This window comes from Catharus ustulatus, chromosome 3, assembly GCF_009819885.2.
Source record: "Catharus ustulatus isolate bCatUst1 chromosome 3, bCatUst1.pri.v2, whole genome shotgun sequence".
In the NCBI taxonomy this organism is placed as follows: Eukaryota; Metazoa; Chordata; class Aves; order Passeriformes; family Turdidae; genus Catharus; species Catharus ustulatus.
The window spans coordinates 12212161-12228874 of record NC_046223.1 but is presented as its reverse complement, the minus strand read 5'-3'; the positions used below and the strand labels follow the sequence as shown (position 1 = coordinate 12228874).

General features: G+C 43.9%; 1 protein-coding gene across 5 annotated transcripts in view; it reads left to right on the top strand.

Annotated features, from left to right (window-relative positions):
* Window positions 1-201: 201 nt before the first annotated feature.
* The window catches only part of SHLD1 (shieldin complex subunit 1), a 42932-nt gene continuing 26419 nt past the window's right edge, over window positions 202-16714 (top strand). For 2 of the 5 annotated variants that reach the window (XR_004417473.1, XM_033056091.1), the window contains exons 1-3: window positions 202-665; window positions 1351-1469; window positions 3283-3451. Coding sequence is in view for 1 of the 5 variants with exons in the window: in XM_033056091.1 (XP_032911982.1) it covers window positions 3292-3451 (160 nt within the window). In the remaining 4 variants the exon portion in view is untranslated. The other 3 variants (XR_004417474.1, XR_004417475.1, XR_004417476.1) reach the window with 3 other exon arrangements.

Here is a 16714-nt window from a genome sequence, read left to right as displayed (position 1 = left end):
GCCAGGCCAGGAGTGCCAAGACAGCGCCGCTGCCAAAACCTCTCCCCTCCGAGTCCAGGGAGATAAAGCCCAGCGAAACGCGTTTTAAGGAAAACCTGGCTAGAAACATTTTGAAATCCACCCGCCCCGTTCCCACCGCAGCCCGCGGGGGCGGGCCCGGGCCCGGGCCCGGGGCCTGCGCAGCCGCTCTGAGCGGCTCAGGGCGGCATCGCTGCCGCAGCTCGGGTCCTTCCCAGCGCTGCCCTGCTAGCCCAGCCCTCCTGCCCCCGGCCCTGGCGCTTCGGCCCGCTTCCCCTCGCCCTGCGGCGGCCTCGGGGCGGGAGGGCCCTCGCTGGGCCCGGCAGCAGCATGGAGGGCCCGAGGCGCGGCCGTGCGAGTGCGGCCCGGCCCGGGGCAGCCCTGCCGCGATTTTGACTTTCCCCGTATTTCCACTCCGTCCTCCCCCCAGCCCTGGCTGCTCCTGGGCTGCTGCAGCGCTGTTTCCCCTTGGAAGATGGGGGGGATGCTCCGGCTGTGGGCCGCGCCGGGCTCTATGTCACTCTGGTTGCGCTTCACTGCCGAGGGAGTGGTTTTAGAAATAACGCGTGAATGTTGCCTGCAGAAAAAGGGGAAAGAAACGAGGCCGGGAGGAAGAGAACCCCCTCACCTGCTGAGCGGGGCGGCTGGTAAGGCCAGTGCCTCACCCCTCCTGTATCCATGATATCCTACAGCCAGGCAAGCCTGTGCAGGACAGGCCTTTGGACATTCCTGGTGGTGCTGCAGTGCTACCAGGTGAGGGTGGCCCGGGAAAACATCTAGTTTCTGCCTGAAAGTATGTCTGTCCTGGTTGCTCACTGAAAATAATCGAGGTAATGGCAAGAGAAACAGTGTTTGGGTTTTGTGAGCTTCTGTTGTACTCTACAGGGAGGGCTTCGTGGCCCTCTTAAAACACATCTTTTGGATGAGGTTTGACAGAACAGGCTGTTGACATCAAGACACTCACCACTAGATAAACCTGTTGGGGAAATACCTGCTCTCCACAGGTGGCAGGGAAGGTTGCCAACTATGACTTGCTTCTCTGCCTGATGAGTTTTGAATAAACAGCCCATCTTGTAGCTTCTTGTAAAGAAAATTTTGCCTTTACTTCTAGGATGTACTAACCCCTTTCCTGGAGGTCTGTCATAAGGTTCAAGGGCATAAGTCTGATTCCTAGAAAAAAATTTCTCTGTAAAAAAATGACACAACAAATAGTTGTACGTGTGATGACTGGTTGTTGACATTGGCTAGCACATGCGCTTTGAAAGGTCACCCTGTCCATCTGCCAGATCAGCTGGTGCAAAGCATCTAACTGACCTGTTTGTTTCGTTCCAGCAGTCTGGGATTAACAAACCATGAAGGAAGAATAAGGGAATCCTGAAGCAGCAGCAGACTGTTTGCTCCTGGACTTTGTCCAAGGGGACTGTTTGCACATCAGTGCTCTGTCTTACCAGGTATGACACAGAGGTAATAGTAAATCTGTTTCATTTGTCTGAAGGCAAGGGCTGAGCCTTTTTTCACAAACACCATGAGTTGTGGTCTCACCATCAGTTTTGGGTGATAGGACTGGAGGGAGCTAATCCAGAGGAAAACTGTTTTGTTTTTTTTAATACTGTTTTGTTTTACGTAAGCCTGATCAAAACATGGTTGCACATGTTGTTAGTCCTGTTGTGGCATGACAAGGAAGGGGAGCAGCACAGGCAGCTGGCAGAGACAGCTAGGGCTGCTGCAGCTCCCATCAGTGACAGCCTTAAGCTGCTGTTGCTATCACACCAGCAGCTCCTATTGCTGTAATTTGCCTTTTGCAATTCATTGGGCTTGTGATGTGTGCTTTTGGGGTTTTTCCAAAGCAATGAAGGGAATAGGTAGTTTAGTTCTCTAAAATATTGTAAAGTATATCACACATCATAAACACAATATTTGAGGAAAGTTTTTCCTTCTCTGTGCTCCTTATGCACAGATCATTTATATTTTGGTGCATGAAAAGCAGTAGAGGAGAAGTTTCCATCTGTTGGGGAATGATGGTTGTGTGCTTTGTTTTGGTTTTAACCTTCCACTGCCTTATTCCTGGAATCTTTCTGTGAATGCACAGACCTTTTCCCTCTAAGGCAAGGCAGCTGCTCGTCTCTGATATCACAGCCATCATCTCCCTTCTCTTTGTTAGTGAGTTGGCCAGTGTTTTGCAAAGGTCTGAAATGTATCTTAGCTAAATGTTTGCTCGGCACAGAAGCACCCAAGGAATTATGGTTTTGGTTTTTTTTAAATCTGCCGGCGGTATTTATTTTTCAGTACTAATGGATTCTGGGGATTTTCTTGCCCACTGTGGCTCTCACATTCTGTACTGATAATACCCACAAGACAAGAATTTGTTGTCTTCATTTTATAGAAAAGGAGATAAATGTGAGCCTGCAGGATTACAGGCCATTGTCTGACCACCAGATCTGGTTCTTGGGTCTTGTCTCTCTTACCCCACCAAGTTTTTCTTATTTCACTGCTCTTCTGCCCCAGACACTCACGTGACTGTGCTTGGAGCTCCTGGACTGGAACATTTCAGATCCACCCTCTCCAAAGGAGTTGCCCATTCACTGTAACCCTTGGTGTGGAGCTGGGTGGCACCAGCTCTGTCTTGTTCTCCACTCAGCTGTTCTTTCCCTCTGTGGAGGTGAACTGGTTGTGGAAGCTTTATAAAAAGGTGTTGGCATGAGGGAATGCTTCAACCAAGACTTTTCACAGTGTTGTGCACTGATTATGTAACACAGCTCCTCTGGTGTCTCCACACCAGGAAGTCTTTGCCATCCCTGTGAGGTTGAGGCTACCAAGTTTTAAGATGCTTTTTCCTTCTGCTAGTGAGCATAAGCCGGGAGAGATGGGTTTAACCTGGGACTTGCAGCAGCATCAGTGGAAAGGGACCCTGTACAATGTTTCCTTTTAAATGGCACATACAGGATACCCTGAAGGGAATATGCTCCATAGCTTCCTTGTTTTGGGTTGTGAGGCTGTATTTCTGGGAAGCCTCTAGGAAAGCCAGAATTATTGTGGTCTCCTAGTTATCCTACTTAAGGCTGAGAGCTGTTATCTATGGGGCTTACTGTTGTTGTTCCTTTACATCTTTAAATTTGTTTTTATTTTCTTAATTGGAGTATGGTTATACTAGAACAGCTCCTGTCATCTCATAAAGCAGTACAAAAATGTCAGATCATTTGTGTTGACTTCTGCTTAGATTTTTCATGCTCTAAAAACCCAACTGAGTCTCATTTCTGTCTGCAGTGGGAAACCATGGAAGGGAAGGAGACGTCACCAAGTCATACCTCAGAGAGCAGCATATTGGACCTCCCCTCTGTTTGTGACCTAGCAGAGCACTTTCTGCCTCCACACAGCTCTGAAAACAGCAAGGAGCTTTATCCTTCTGGAGATGTTTTTCCCTCTCCACCCACAGGTAACAGCTTCTGCTTTTCCACATGTTCTTTCTTTAGCCAATGCTTCATCTACGTAGGCAGTGTGTTGTTGGACTGAGTCACTGCAGTCTAATACTGGTGCACCTGCCTGTCATAAAACACAGTTTTACAAGAACTGCAGTCTGCTCCAGCTGGACGGATGGGACACAGGAGAGAAGCTCAGAGGATGCTGTCAGCTGCTAAGGTTCTGCAATACTCTTCGTGTTTAATGTGTTCGCAGAAGGACAACTAATAAGTGGTCCTTCAGACATCAGGAGTGAACACTGTCTCAAATTGCCATAGTCAGTAGGAAGAGTTTTTAAACTTTTCCTTATGTTTTTCATGTGCTCATCACAAGCTCAGGATGTGGCCTTGTTACTCTATTACTATAATAATAATAATAACTGAGTCTTTGCTTGTGCTAATGACAATAATGTGGTGAGGATTGCTTCAGTTCAGCTCTTGCAAGAGAGCAGTTTGCTCACTTGAAAGAGGACTGGCTTCTGCAGACGTAGCCACCACTCCAGATTCTTAGAAGTAATAGTATAAATTGTGTATCTGAGAAGATAAGGGGCAGCTGGCAAGAAAGGTGAAATCAAAACGTGCTGGTCCAGTGGCACTTCCTGCCATGTATTCATGCTGGCTGGAATGAAGGTTTAGTAATTATATTCAGTACTGGAGGAGAAATAAGTTCTGGTCAACAAATAATATATGGAGAGGATTTGTCAAGACACCTGAGCAGGTGAAACGTCACTAACATTTCTGGTTGCTTTAGAATTTTAAGTAGTGTAAAAGTAGGGTTTGACTTCTTACTCTAAAGTGGTTTTCTGTGGCTTACTTCCAAGAAATTAGCTTGAAATTCAACAGGTGAGTTTCTTTCAGTGGGAATCTCACTGTTTTTGTGCCCAATGGGTGAGCTGTGGGATCTACCAACTGATCTCACTCAGCTGATGTTAACTGCCTGTGCAATTTCCTTCAGCTGTAGGTGTAGGACATCCAGAACTGTAATGGAATCTGCCAACAGTAGAGACCAAGCCTTGCTTTGGTTTTTCACACGGACCGGGAAGTCACACGTCTTATGTTAATAATGATGGGAATCTTCTGCTGCTAACCTCCACTTTAAACCACAACATGTATCACATTCCATGGTCCATGTTGTACTATAGAGTAATAGCATGTCTGCTTTGAGGTTTTGCTTTATTTTTGTGTGTAAGAGTAGTGACCAGCACTGCAAGGAATGTCCTGAGCTGGCCTTTTCCACTATCATGGGAGACCTCCTCTGATAGTGAGACAGGCTGGAAGGCATTTGTCTGCTCAGATTTCACAAGCCCTGTGTCACAGGTATGAAGCAATCCTGGGAGCTGTGAGGCAGTTCCTGGGATGTGTTGCTCAAACACCATTTAGTGTGGCTCAGGGCAACTGGCCTTGATTGAATGGGACACACAGAATAACTGCATGACCACTTGGCAGTCCCAGGAATGTCTGAGGCTTAGTGGGAGCAACACATGTGGAAATGACAGTGCCAGGGAAGTGTTTGTGGTGCCTGTGTGGATTAGGCAGCTGAAGCTCAGCACCAACATATGCTGAGAGGCCACATCCTGCTTCCTGGCTGTCCCCAACACCCACTGGTACCAGTGTGGATTCCAGGTGTGCTGAGGACGGCAGATGAGGCCCATGAACCCTCCCCTTCATTGCTTGTTGCAGAGAATGCTCACAGCTGAAACCACTTAGCATTAACTGTGGGATGCTCCCTGTGGTCCTTCAGTGAAATAATCCAAGTGTCACAGGGTAACCAGTTCGTGCTCAGAACATCTTGGTTCTTTTCTCCTCATAACATCACCAAACCAATATACATACCCACTTAAACTCTCTTTTTTGATGCAACTTCAGTGTTCCAACCCATTGAGTTTGGTCACTGTGGCAGAAGAGACAGGAAGATGGTTTTAGTCTGCCCATGTCAGATATTCTTGGAAAAGCAGGTTCTGTCAGGTGTATCTTGGGAAAGGACGCTCCTTTGGTTGGTTGTTTTGTCATGAGACATTGAGAATTGCTGCTGTGGCACTGTGTAAATGAGAAGAGTGGGAGTGGCTGTGGGTTGCACCCCCACAGTGTGACCAGCAGATTGGATCCGGGGGCTTGGGCAGGATGGGTGAGGATCTTCCTTAGTGATTCAAAAGCATTTCCAAAAGGCTGATAGGTCTCTGGGAATGTGGCAGCTTCCTTAGGAATGAAACAGACTGACAGGACAGGCTGTATTTTCTGCCATCTACCACATGAACTGGCCTGAGACTGACTGAAGTACCACACCACCCTTGCCTCAGGAGGTGGAAATGGTCATGGGGTGTTCCTACAGCCTGAGGCACCAGTAACAGGTTTTATTAGTCTAGGGAGGCTCCATCACTTTTAATAGCAGAAGGTAGCACTCATTAGCCATGAATACAGGACCTCCTGAAAGCAGACATCCCCAGGCAAGAAAACAGTAGTCCTGTAGGAATATTACTACATCTCTTAAATTGTTTATAAATTACTGGTTTTATGGTTTGTGTGGAAATGAGGGTTCTGCTCTTGCAACAGGCATTCATACCTTTAGCTTATTGTCATAGTGAGTTCAAGTGTCTGAAGTGGTGATAGACTGAGAAAATTAAATGGGATACGTAAACTCTTCCATTTGCTTCATCTTTTTTAATCCCATACAGGAAGATAATTTTTAAAAATGTAATTGTTTATTTCTTTTAATCCACATCGCTCAGTTGCTCAATACACCAGGAAGACCTTACCACTTCCTCTGGATTAAGAGAAGTTGCCAGCTAAAGTTCTTACTTGGTAGGCAGCACTCAAGTGTATGCGTGGGAAAGCCTTAAATTTTTTGGATTAATATTTCATAGGAAGCTAATAAATGTGATTTCCAAATAAATAAATAACTGGCAATGTGACTTTTCATGTAGGGCACTGAACCAGAGAGTACCAGGGACAGTGGAAAAATACTATTTACCTGGAAAAATTGCAACCTAAGAAGGTGTTAGAGAGTAAAGCACAGATGTACTGTACAAATTGGTAGAGCACAGGGTTCTGGGCTCTGCCTGTGCTCTGTGGTCAGGCAGAACTGGATTTGCCAGTGCAGCCCTGGCGAAATTCTACTACATTTGGAAGCAGTATTTGAGAGTTCAGCTGTGGAATCATGCTTGGGAGACTGAAGCATGGGCAAAGCTCAGTCCCATCTCCTTTCATGGTCCTTCCTAGGGTTTGTGATCTTGGGCCGATGGGTCTCCTGTTTGTCCTGTAGCCTCTGCCTTTGTTACTTTTTCTCTGTAATGAAAAGCCTTATAGAGAAAAGGAAAAGCTGTGTTCTTAGGAAAATGGATGGGTGGAGAGGGTCACCCAGTGGAAGAAAATGGTGTGTCACAAGAACAGAGAAAATAAGGGTGACATTAGGAGAGAGAGGATGACAGAGTTTCCTGTGGGCTTGAAGAGACCTGCAAGTATTTAAAAGCTGGCTGGCTTTTTTTAAAAAAGCAAAATTAATTAAAGCCAGCTTGGGAGGATAGAGATCTTCAACCTTTAGTTGCCTCTCCAAAAACACTACTGCAGTTTGTTTCAAGTTTGAGTCCAGGCTTATCTTTAGTTATTTCCACATTTAGTTATTTTCAGTTATTTTAGTTATATGGGCTTCCCTGACCTCTGTAGTGCAGCCAGAATCCCAGGCTGCTGCTGGCTGTGCTTATTATTCCTGGTTGATCCTTAGTGTTGGTACACAGTGAGAAGTCAGCTCAGGGAACTGGCCCAGCTTTCTGGGCAGCCATGTGAATATTTGTGTGGATCAAGTGGGGACAGCTCCTCTTCCTGGCAGCAGCACAGGTTCATCCAAGATCAGCGCTCTGTGGCGTCTCCTGACTTTCATGTGGGGTTACAGCTTTTCCAGGATGGTGCTTTCTGAAAAATGTGGTGTGGGACTATTAATCTCTTCTCCCTTGTGGGTAGTCAGGCTGTAGGTTCTCTCTGATCAGTTGTGGGGTGCTGTAGGCTTTCTTCAAAAACATTCTATTTGGAGCAAGTTGTGAGAGCTTTGGGGAAATGGGATGGACCATTTCACTGGAGACTCTCTGGCTTCAGGCACATCAGTGGCACTGCTACTGTACTTGCCACCCGAATCAGGGGTCATCTGGTCACAAGGTTATCCCACTTTAAAAGGCATGGTTTTGGGACTGCTCAGTTACTCTCTGGTTTTTCAGGCAACCAAGCAACTATGTTAAAGCAGACATTTTCAACCTGTTAACACAGCTCAATTGGGATTCCTCTGGAAAAAAAATCCCAGTGAATTTACATGCCTAGTTTTGTGGTGGATTGCTGTACCTTTTATTAGCAGTGGAGGAGTGGTGTTGATGTTGGTGCATGTGTTCTGACTTGTCCTTAAATGCTCTCTCCTCTCTACCATGTCCTCTGGCCTGTCAAGTGTTACTTAATCTGTTTTGCAGAACTGGGTTTGTGTTTACTGAAGAAGTCTAGCATGGCTTGTGCTTTTCACTGGCTGAAAATGAAAGGAGTGGATTTTGTCACGTCAGCAACAACCTTTCAAGGCTGGCTCTTGGTGGGTTCTGGGAGGTTCAGCTCAACCCATAATTCAGTGCTAGTGTAGAAATTACAGCTTAGCTGTCTGAGCTGCCTCTGAGCTGCCACTGCTGCCAAAAGTTGCCAAATTTCCAAAATGGCTTTTTTATCTGGCTAAAGACTTTTATATAAAACTGTGTAACTTTGTAAATCCAAAACGTGTGTAATATTTTAAGTCACTGTCAGGCTGAGCCAAAGCTGAGATAGAAAGGGCTCATAAGTGCATTCCAGGTTAGATGCAGAAACTTCTGAGAGTCCCCTTTGCCTGAAAGATATAGATCACAATGAGAATATTTTACTTTTTGGTTAGCTCTAAAGGTGAAGGGAAGGGTGCTGCTCAAAGGTGCTTTGTGATGTGAAGAGTCTTCTTTGACTGCGTGAAGTTAGAAGAATGCAAACCTACTTCAGTTTGAGCTATGGTCCCAAACAACAGGACTAATTATGATTAACCACAGAACAACAGAATTATTTTTTTAAACCAGTATGTTGGTTTGGAATTGGTTAAGCACAGTGCTTGCCTTGGCCTTGATGAAGAGCATAGTCCCTGTTCTGGGAGTTGGTGGATTTTTATCGTTTTAGTTTGTTTCCTGCTGCCCTCTAGTGCTCAATGTTACCCATTTCTGATTCCACCAGCCTGGTAGGCTTAAAACTTAGGAGGGCTGGAGGGTTTTTTAGGTGGTGGTTTTTAATCAAATACACTCTCAACTATGACCTAAATGCTAGATTTTTCTTAGACTCAAGGAAAAAGAAAGGCAAAATGTTCCAAAGCTGTTAATTTTGTATAGATGGTGTGAACAGTGGACTTGAAAATTGTGCAGCTCCACTGTAGTTATGGGCAGGCCCTTCAGTGGATGACTCCTTGGCTCTGGTGAGTTTGGCATCGTGAGCCCTCCAAGCATCTTTGTGGCCCAGTTGTGTTGAGTGCTGGATGAAAAGGCAAGGTGGAAATTTATGCCAGCTGACATAAAAAAGGGAAACTTCCTTGACACAGGGAAACTGCAGAGCACACAAAAGAGAGCACTGGGCACCACTGGATCACTGTAGGTCTTAGATCTTGTGTAAAATAATTTTTCATGTACTACATAAAGCATTCATGCAAAGATAAATCCTGGAACAGAAAAAGGCAATGTTTTATTCTTCACAGTCTGAGGAAGAAAACTGGTCCTTTTTGAGGAGAATTAGAGCACTCTGCATGCATCAGTAAGGGAAAAACCTGAGACTTGTGCCTTGCCTTTTATACTCTTAATGCTTCAGAGTACCTCTGTGTTCTATGAAAGTGAACAGTTTGTATTAAACTATTAATAATTAGTAATCAACTACAGAGAAAATCCTTCAGTAACAGAGACAAGGAGTTTTACTACTTCACTGAAGTTGTCTGATCAGATTCCATGTTTCTCTGCATGAAGGGAGCTTGAGAGTTTGTCTCGTGAGAATTTGTTTTGCTTCTTATTACCCTGCTCTGATTTTGATTGGTAATAAATTAATTTAATTTCCCCAAGCTGAATCTACCATGATGGTATTTGGTGAGTGATCTCTGCCTGTCCTTATTTCAACTGATCAACCTTTTGCTGTATTTCTTCACCCCTGTCCAGTTGTGGAGGGGAGTGTGGCCCCCTCCAGCCAGGGTCTCACCATCAGTGCCAGACTCCGAGACCTGTCAGGTGTGTAGAGCTCTGTCTGCCCTCTGGTGGGACTGAGAGCTTTTAACATCACCTTGTTGTGCTGCTGTGGTGTCAGAGCTCCAGTGGGTCATTTCTTCCTTACCTTTACCTAAAGTGTCATTCCAGCCTGGACTTTTGTCTCATCACAGATATCGGTGTTTGTCCATTGCTGTGACCTAATCCAATTCAGACTGCAGTAATGTCATTATGGCAATTGTTCCTAAGGTAGCTGTGAGGCAGCTTTGTGCATGTTCGTGCAAATGCTGTTTTATCTCACCAGACCAGTGCTGTTTTATCTTACCCAAGAGCATTAATCATTTTAACAAGAAGGAATTAAATCCTGTAAGCAAATGTCAAGAATTCGTTCAATGGGCAAGAATGGACAAGAGTTTGTTAAATTCTTTATTAATTATTTTTCATCCTCTGAAGTGCAGATGTAGAGTCGTTTGGGATGGAAAATAATTGGGAACAGAAGCTGTTCAAATATGAGTTTTGCAAGGGAATAATAAACAAATTCAACCATCATTTGCAACCACTATGATGCCATTAAATATTATGGGAACAAAGAACAATTTCTAAGCTAGTAAAAGAGGGCCTCAGGAGTTCTTCCTGACCGAGACACAGACTGATACTAGGTTGTGATGGGGGTGTGATTGGGAAACCACATGCTACTGGCTCTGTGAAGCTGCAAAATCCAGTGCAGATATAGCTGAAAAGCTGCTCCTTGGTTGGGTTCTTCCTTAATGGGTCCTTCCCTGGGCTTCCCCATTCCATAAATGTTTATTTATCACATACGTAGTACAAAGTTTCTCCTGTGCTTGAAGCTGCTTTTGTAGTCCTACTCAGGCTTTTCAAAGCAATGATCTCTGTTCCTTGCCTCTGGAAGTCATCAGTGGAGGGGGGTCTGTCCTGGAGCAGCTGGATGTTGGCATTCAGCAGATGCTGCTGGAGGCAGCAGAGTTGTTATTGAGTAGTCACCCTGTAAAACAAAGGTTCACCTGGGATTGCTGTCTCCACTTCACTGAGCTCCTATCTGAAACAAATTTCACTGTAAATTGTCTGTAGTTGGGCCTCAGAATTTTCCAGGAAAGACTGTGCTAACAGGTCTGTGTGGCATTGGGTAGCCAGCATGGGAGCCATGGCATAGGACATTTCAGCAAATGGATAGCATTCCTTTTTAGTCCCTCAAGAGCATGACTCGAGAATGCACTAATGGCTGTGAGTGCAGTTTCACTCACTGGGCTTGGTGCTTTTCCATTTTTCTGTGTATGGCTGCAGGGGATTCACTGAGTGCTGCAGGCCAGGGGTTCTGGCTTATAAAGGGCAGGCAGATCAGAGATTTTTTAGACAGACAGTTATTTTAGTGCAAAGCTGTAATGGAAATTCCTCAAGTTCCATTCTTTTCCAGAAGAGATAAATGCCTTGTTTAGACTCATCTAGCCTTCTTGCCCAGGGACTGCTTTTACCACCTGCTTCTTGCTCAGGTGGTGGCCTTGAGCCATTTCCTTCTCACCATCAGATTTGGAAGCACAGGCTGATGTTGTAGAGATCCTCATCTGCTTCACTGCACAGCTCAGCTCCCTGTAGCATTATTGCGGCTCTGTGCAAAGGTGCTGAAGTGCCAATAGAAAGGATATGGGTTGAAAAAAAGTTCAGGATTCGGCAAAGAGGAAATTAAACTGTCAGGTTCAGGAGAGATCAGAAATCCTGTACAGAAGGGATGTGTTGTTTAATCGCTAAGTTTTGGTTAACGCTGTCATTATTTTGAAGCTCAGGAACTGTGGGAACAATCCCTGATGTAACTTTGGGGCTGGAAGGGTATGGGAAGATGGATAGCAATGACCTCTCCATTGATGCAGAGAATATTCTGCATGTGTGTGAGCTCTTTACCCACCACCTTGGGTTACCATGTTAACTTCAATACATTTCCTTTTTTTCAGGCAAGTGATGGTTTTATTTGCTGAATTCCAAGATAACCTTCCGTAGATTCTTGTTACCATTGAGAAGTGACTCTTGATAAGTGTATTTGTGTTGTATTGTGTCCAAGCGTCCATAAACTATTTCACCAAGCAATGTGCAGAATGCCGGGAGAACATCCCCTGCTCTCCTGCTGTAGTGGTAATTTTGTGTGCCCTTGTGTCTAAACAAGGACAACATGAACCAGATATCAATGTGTGTGAACAGTCAGTGCTCAATGTTTGAAACATCAAGAGGCAGAGAAGTTCACTTTACTACTGTAGAGAAAAATTTTGGTTTCCTTAAAAAAACAAAAAAACCCCAACAAACAAACAAAAAACCTTTAGGATGTGTTTTTACTTTAAAACCATGCAAGAAGTTTGCATTACAAGGTTGACAGATGTGAGAATTACACAAGGGACAAAGACCACAGAGGAGAATGGGAGCACAAAGGGGTTGGGCTGTGGCTCCTGTAGAGTGTCCAGGTTAGACTTATCTCATTTTTCTTTCTGCTTTTAGAAAGAGAAGCATCTTTTGTGGGAAACAATTTCAAGGAAACTCCCAGTTTTCCTTAACAACTGGAGAAGAGAAGCTACAAAGGAAATTCTGAGGCCTGTAAGCCAGAATAGTCATTTTTCTAACAAAGGGCTCCAGTACTGCAGTAATAGCAGTTGTGAAACATTCTCACGTGTGTGTGAATTGGTCTGTTTACTTTGAAGGGTAAGAACTGCGGTGCAGCTGAAATCCTTCACAAAATGCTTTATTTTTTTCCCAGGGAGAAAGAAAAGTATGTACCATGAATCCTTAGTAATTGAAATAACTGTGGAAAGCTGTCAAGGTCTGTGGCCATTCTTGTTACCTGGACATGTGTTCATGGCATCTTTCTATCAACCTTAAATTTTGTGTGGGGCTCCCAAGATGTTGGCACCTTTCTTGTGTAATAGAGTTGCTCTTGGTATTATGGTTTTGTTGTAGATGATGCAAGAATGACCCAAGATCATTGGGTGTCTGTGCTGAGCAGCCAGCAAGTGGCAAAATATGGAATGCCTGTGACAACATCGTTATATAAAACCAACATTGCCCTTGCCTGCTATCTGCAGAACCTGCCTGGTGTCTCAGCTCTATCACTTAGGTGTGGGTGGTAAAGATCTGTGAAAGTGCCTTAAAAATGGCAATTTAAATAATGGGGGATGTCAGGCTGGGGCAGAAGAAAAGGGCAAATTGGCTTGGAATGCCGTGTTGAGGCCAGCCTGTGCCAGTCCTCTGGGATATTTCTTTGGTACACAGTGCTATGGAGTCACCCACATTAGCATCAGTGCTTGGTAAAAGAAGTACAGTTGCTTTGGGCTGAAATGCAGCTGTACTCGAGGCAGAGAGCCCAGGTAAATGATGGTACAGAGCTTTCAATAAACTCTTGAGTTTCACACATTTGTGCAGATGCTCTGGGACATCTCACCTCCGGTCCAGTTGTGAGTGGTGTTTGTGGTTTAGAGGGCAATTTGATACTCTGCTTATACACAATAATACACATAAATAAGGAATGTTACTCCTAAAGTCTCTTTAAAACCTCTTGTTTTCTTAACTCTGTTAGTGAGATTTCTGCTTTTTTTTTTTCCTGGTCTGATTCTAAAAGTAGGGATTTTGTGTTGTAACTTACAAGATTACCTGTCCTGATACACAAAACACCTTGAGGGACCCTGATTTTGGGCACCAGTGATCAAATATGCAGGGCCTGACTTTGATTTTTATTGAGAAACTTCCCTTACATTTAGATCTCAGTCATTCAAATGTTTTTTCAGATGTAGCCTGTGACTGTGTGGTAGAAAAATCATTTGAAGTTTATTGGACCCAGAAGGCCCTGCACTTGCAGTTGTTGAAATGCAGCAGCAGAAAGCAAGATACATCTGCCATGGTTGCTGTGGTCCCTTATTGTCTCTGAATTTATTCCCTGAATTTGGAGCTTCTTTAGGAGCTGCTGTGAACTGGCAGCAGAGAAACACATTTCAGGGAATCCTCTGTGCCTAGTGGCAGGGAGGAGAACAAAGAAGTTAAACTGGTGGTATTTAGATGAGAAGCTGTGCTCCCAGGATGCTGCTTAGTGTACAGGCCAGACTTGCTGCTGTGAAAAGATGCAGATTGTTCCTACCCAGTTTTGCCATGGCAGGTTTGGAGTGAGCTGAGCAGGAGACTGTGGGCAGGATGCCTTTGTTCCATGTGCCTGGGTAGAGCTCAGGGTGGATGCAGTGCCTGGAGTGCTGCAGGGATGCTCCATAGCTGTGTTGAGGATGTAGGACTTAGCAGTGCTGCCTGCCATCACCCTCTTTTGAGTACTGAGCCATTCTCTCTGCAGTCATGTGGCTTGGATTAATGCCAGGATTGTGGGGGTCATTGTGGAGTTTTCCCTGGATTTATGTGCATTGATTTGGTCCCTGCCTTTACATTCACATGCTGCTCTCAATGTTTCCTGGTTTCCCCTTTGTGTAACATCTGGTTTGTACCACACCACATGGATTGAGCCCAGTTGAAGTGTTCCTAAAGCCTTGCAGCTCAGACTCCTATCACCTGTGGGGCATCTGGCACTGAATTTAAATTGGATCTCTGTCTTAATTCAGGCCTCATTTTTCTTCTCTCTTTGTCTGATTTACTTCACTGAGCTCACTGGTGTGCAACTGATGAGGCTGCAGCATAAAAAATAGTGAGTCATAGCCCCTTAGTAGCAGACTGGAAGTATAAAATACAGCACACATCATCATCCACATTAGTTTTTGAAACAAAACAACACCAGGCCAGTGATTCAGCATCAGTGTGGGCTGCAGTACACAAAGGTTTGTCCTGGAGCCCTCCTGCATCTGATTTCTTCCTTCATTTTATGGGCTTTAACATCTCCCACCCCACTGCCCTCCCTTCTTTGTCTTTTATGCTGTAGATTCCATAGTAGCTGAGCCTCATATGCATGCACATCTCTATGCCTGTGAAATCTCCTCCCAGACAGATGGAATGCTGTCAGGATGAGCAGTGCTGCTGCCTTTCCAGCAGGACTCCATGCTAAGGGTTTCTCTGTGAAGGGTGGCAGGCAGCTGGTTATTTATTGCTGCAATAAGCACTGGCAAGCAAATGACAATATTTTGTGCTGTGTGCTGCTTGCTGTTCTTTTCATCCTGCCGAGGGATTTCTGGCTATGCTCTGTTTGTGCTCACTCTGGGTGGAGGTGGAAGCAAGTGGGGGTTTGAGTTTTGCAAGTTCACTGTGTTTTATAAATGTAGCACTGCCTGTGTCAGAGAGGTTATCTTACTCCAGAAGTTATTTGGGTTTGTGAAGAAGGTAAACCCTTTGCATTCCTACCTTCTCTAAGTGCCTACAGATTGTTTTATTCAGCTCTAAGTAATAAAATGATGCATGTTACTGCTAAGGGAGGTCCCAGCTTTGTACAGGCTGCAGTGCCTGGCAGGAAAAAATTTGTGGGTTTGTGTGTGTGATTTTGTTGTTGTTGGGGTTTTTTTAGTTAGTTTGTTTGTTGGGTTTTTTGATTTCTTAATCTGGAAATAGGAGACAAAAAGAACCAGAAAGACTAAACATGGGGAAACAGACAAGTATACTATAATATCTTCTAGATGAATGGAGGTTTTGGTACTCTCATAGTGGTCTGTTTTAATATGTGTGTTTCTATCTCAAAGAATGATGAAGAATGAACCTTTTCTTTTTTTCTATTTCTAAAATTAAATTTAAACCAATAATGATCTCAAGAGGAATCTGAATGTTGGTTCTGTGTCTGTTGGACAAAAAGGAAAGGCAGTAGAATCAAAATCAGTCACTTCTTACACAGCAGATAATTAAATTAAAAATTAAATTAATTAAAATAATTTTATAACTAGATTATAAAACTCTGTGCAACAGGAAGTTATTGAGGCAAGGAGCTTAGCAGTGAAGAAAGGGGACTGATTTGGGTAATAAGAGCAAGCTCAGTCGGTAGTTTTTGCTGATACAAATGTTGCTGAGATATTGAATACCTTTGATGGTGTTTCAGAGCAGTGTCAGGTTGTATTTGTGTTTGTGTGAATTTTACAGTGGTATTTTACTTTATTAATGAATAACCCACACATAGATAAACCAAAAATACAGTAACTTGTACAGACCTAAGGAGTACTCATCCTTAAGATGCTGACCCAATGCCTAGCCCAAGTCCTTCTGTACTTCTGTTTGTGTTCATAATACAAACTTATTTTGAATTCAATTTTTTAAGCAGTTATTATCTCTTAAGTTTGCAAAGAAATGTATCATCTCTTCTTCTGCTCATGGTGCTGCACAAGTGGGATCTGTTTCATGATACCTTGCCATTCAATAGCAATTTTTTGAAAGGAAGAGCATTCTGCTGATGTGCTGAATTGAAGCAGAACCTGATTTACAGAGCTACCATCTGCAATCCCAGCTGAATTTAACATTGCTCTACATTGCTTCTTCTCTGGATGTCTAATGAGGTTATTTCTAGGTTAATCTTTCTCCTGATGCAGTCTTAATTAAAATATAATGAAGGCAGCAGAAGTTGCAAAATAAAATAACTTGAGAAGATCCATTTCGTGCTGCACCAGTGCTTTGTGGTAGGATGTTTGTTATGGCTGCTAATTATTATTTTGTACAAGGCACTTGCCCAGTAGCATTTGTGTGTGTGTGAATCATCTGCAGAGCCTATGACAGCATTCCAGAAGTGAAATTAGCTCCAGTGGCTGAGACACTGAGTTTGTGCCAGTGGGTTTCATGCTTGGGTTGGATTGAGTGGAAGGAAATATTAGGATTCTTAAGCCCAGTAATCTTGGAATATAAAGGGAAATACGTTTGCATTGTTAAGAAATCACCTATTGCTATTAGCTTTCAACAACCTGCTAATAGTTAACGGAGACAGTGATTTATTTCTGATTTAACTCTAGCTGGGATTTTTTTTCTTTTGAAGAATCATTCTTTTGCAGAAGATTAAGGCAAAAATGAAGTTGATGGTTGGATGTGATATTCAGAATGAAAGCATCATACTCCATAATTAGCAGCTGTGAG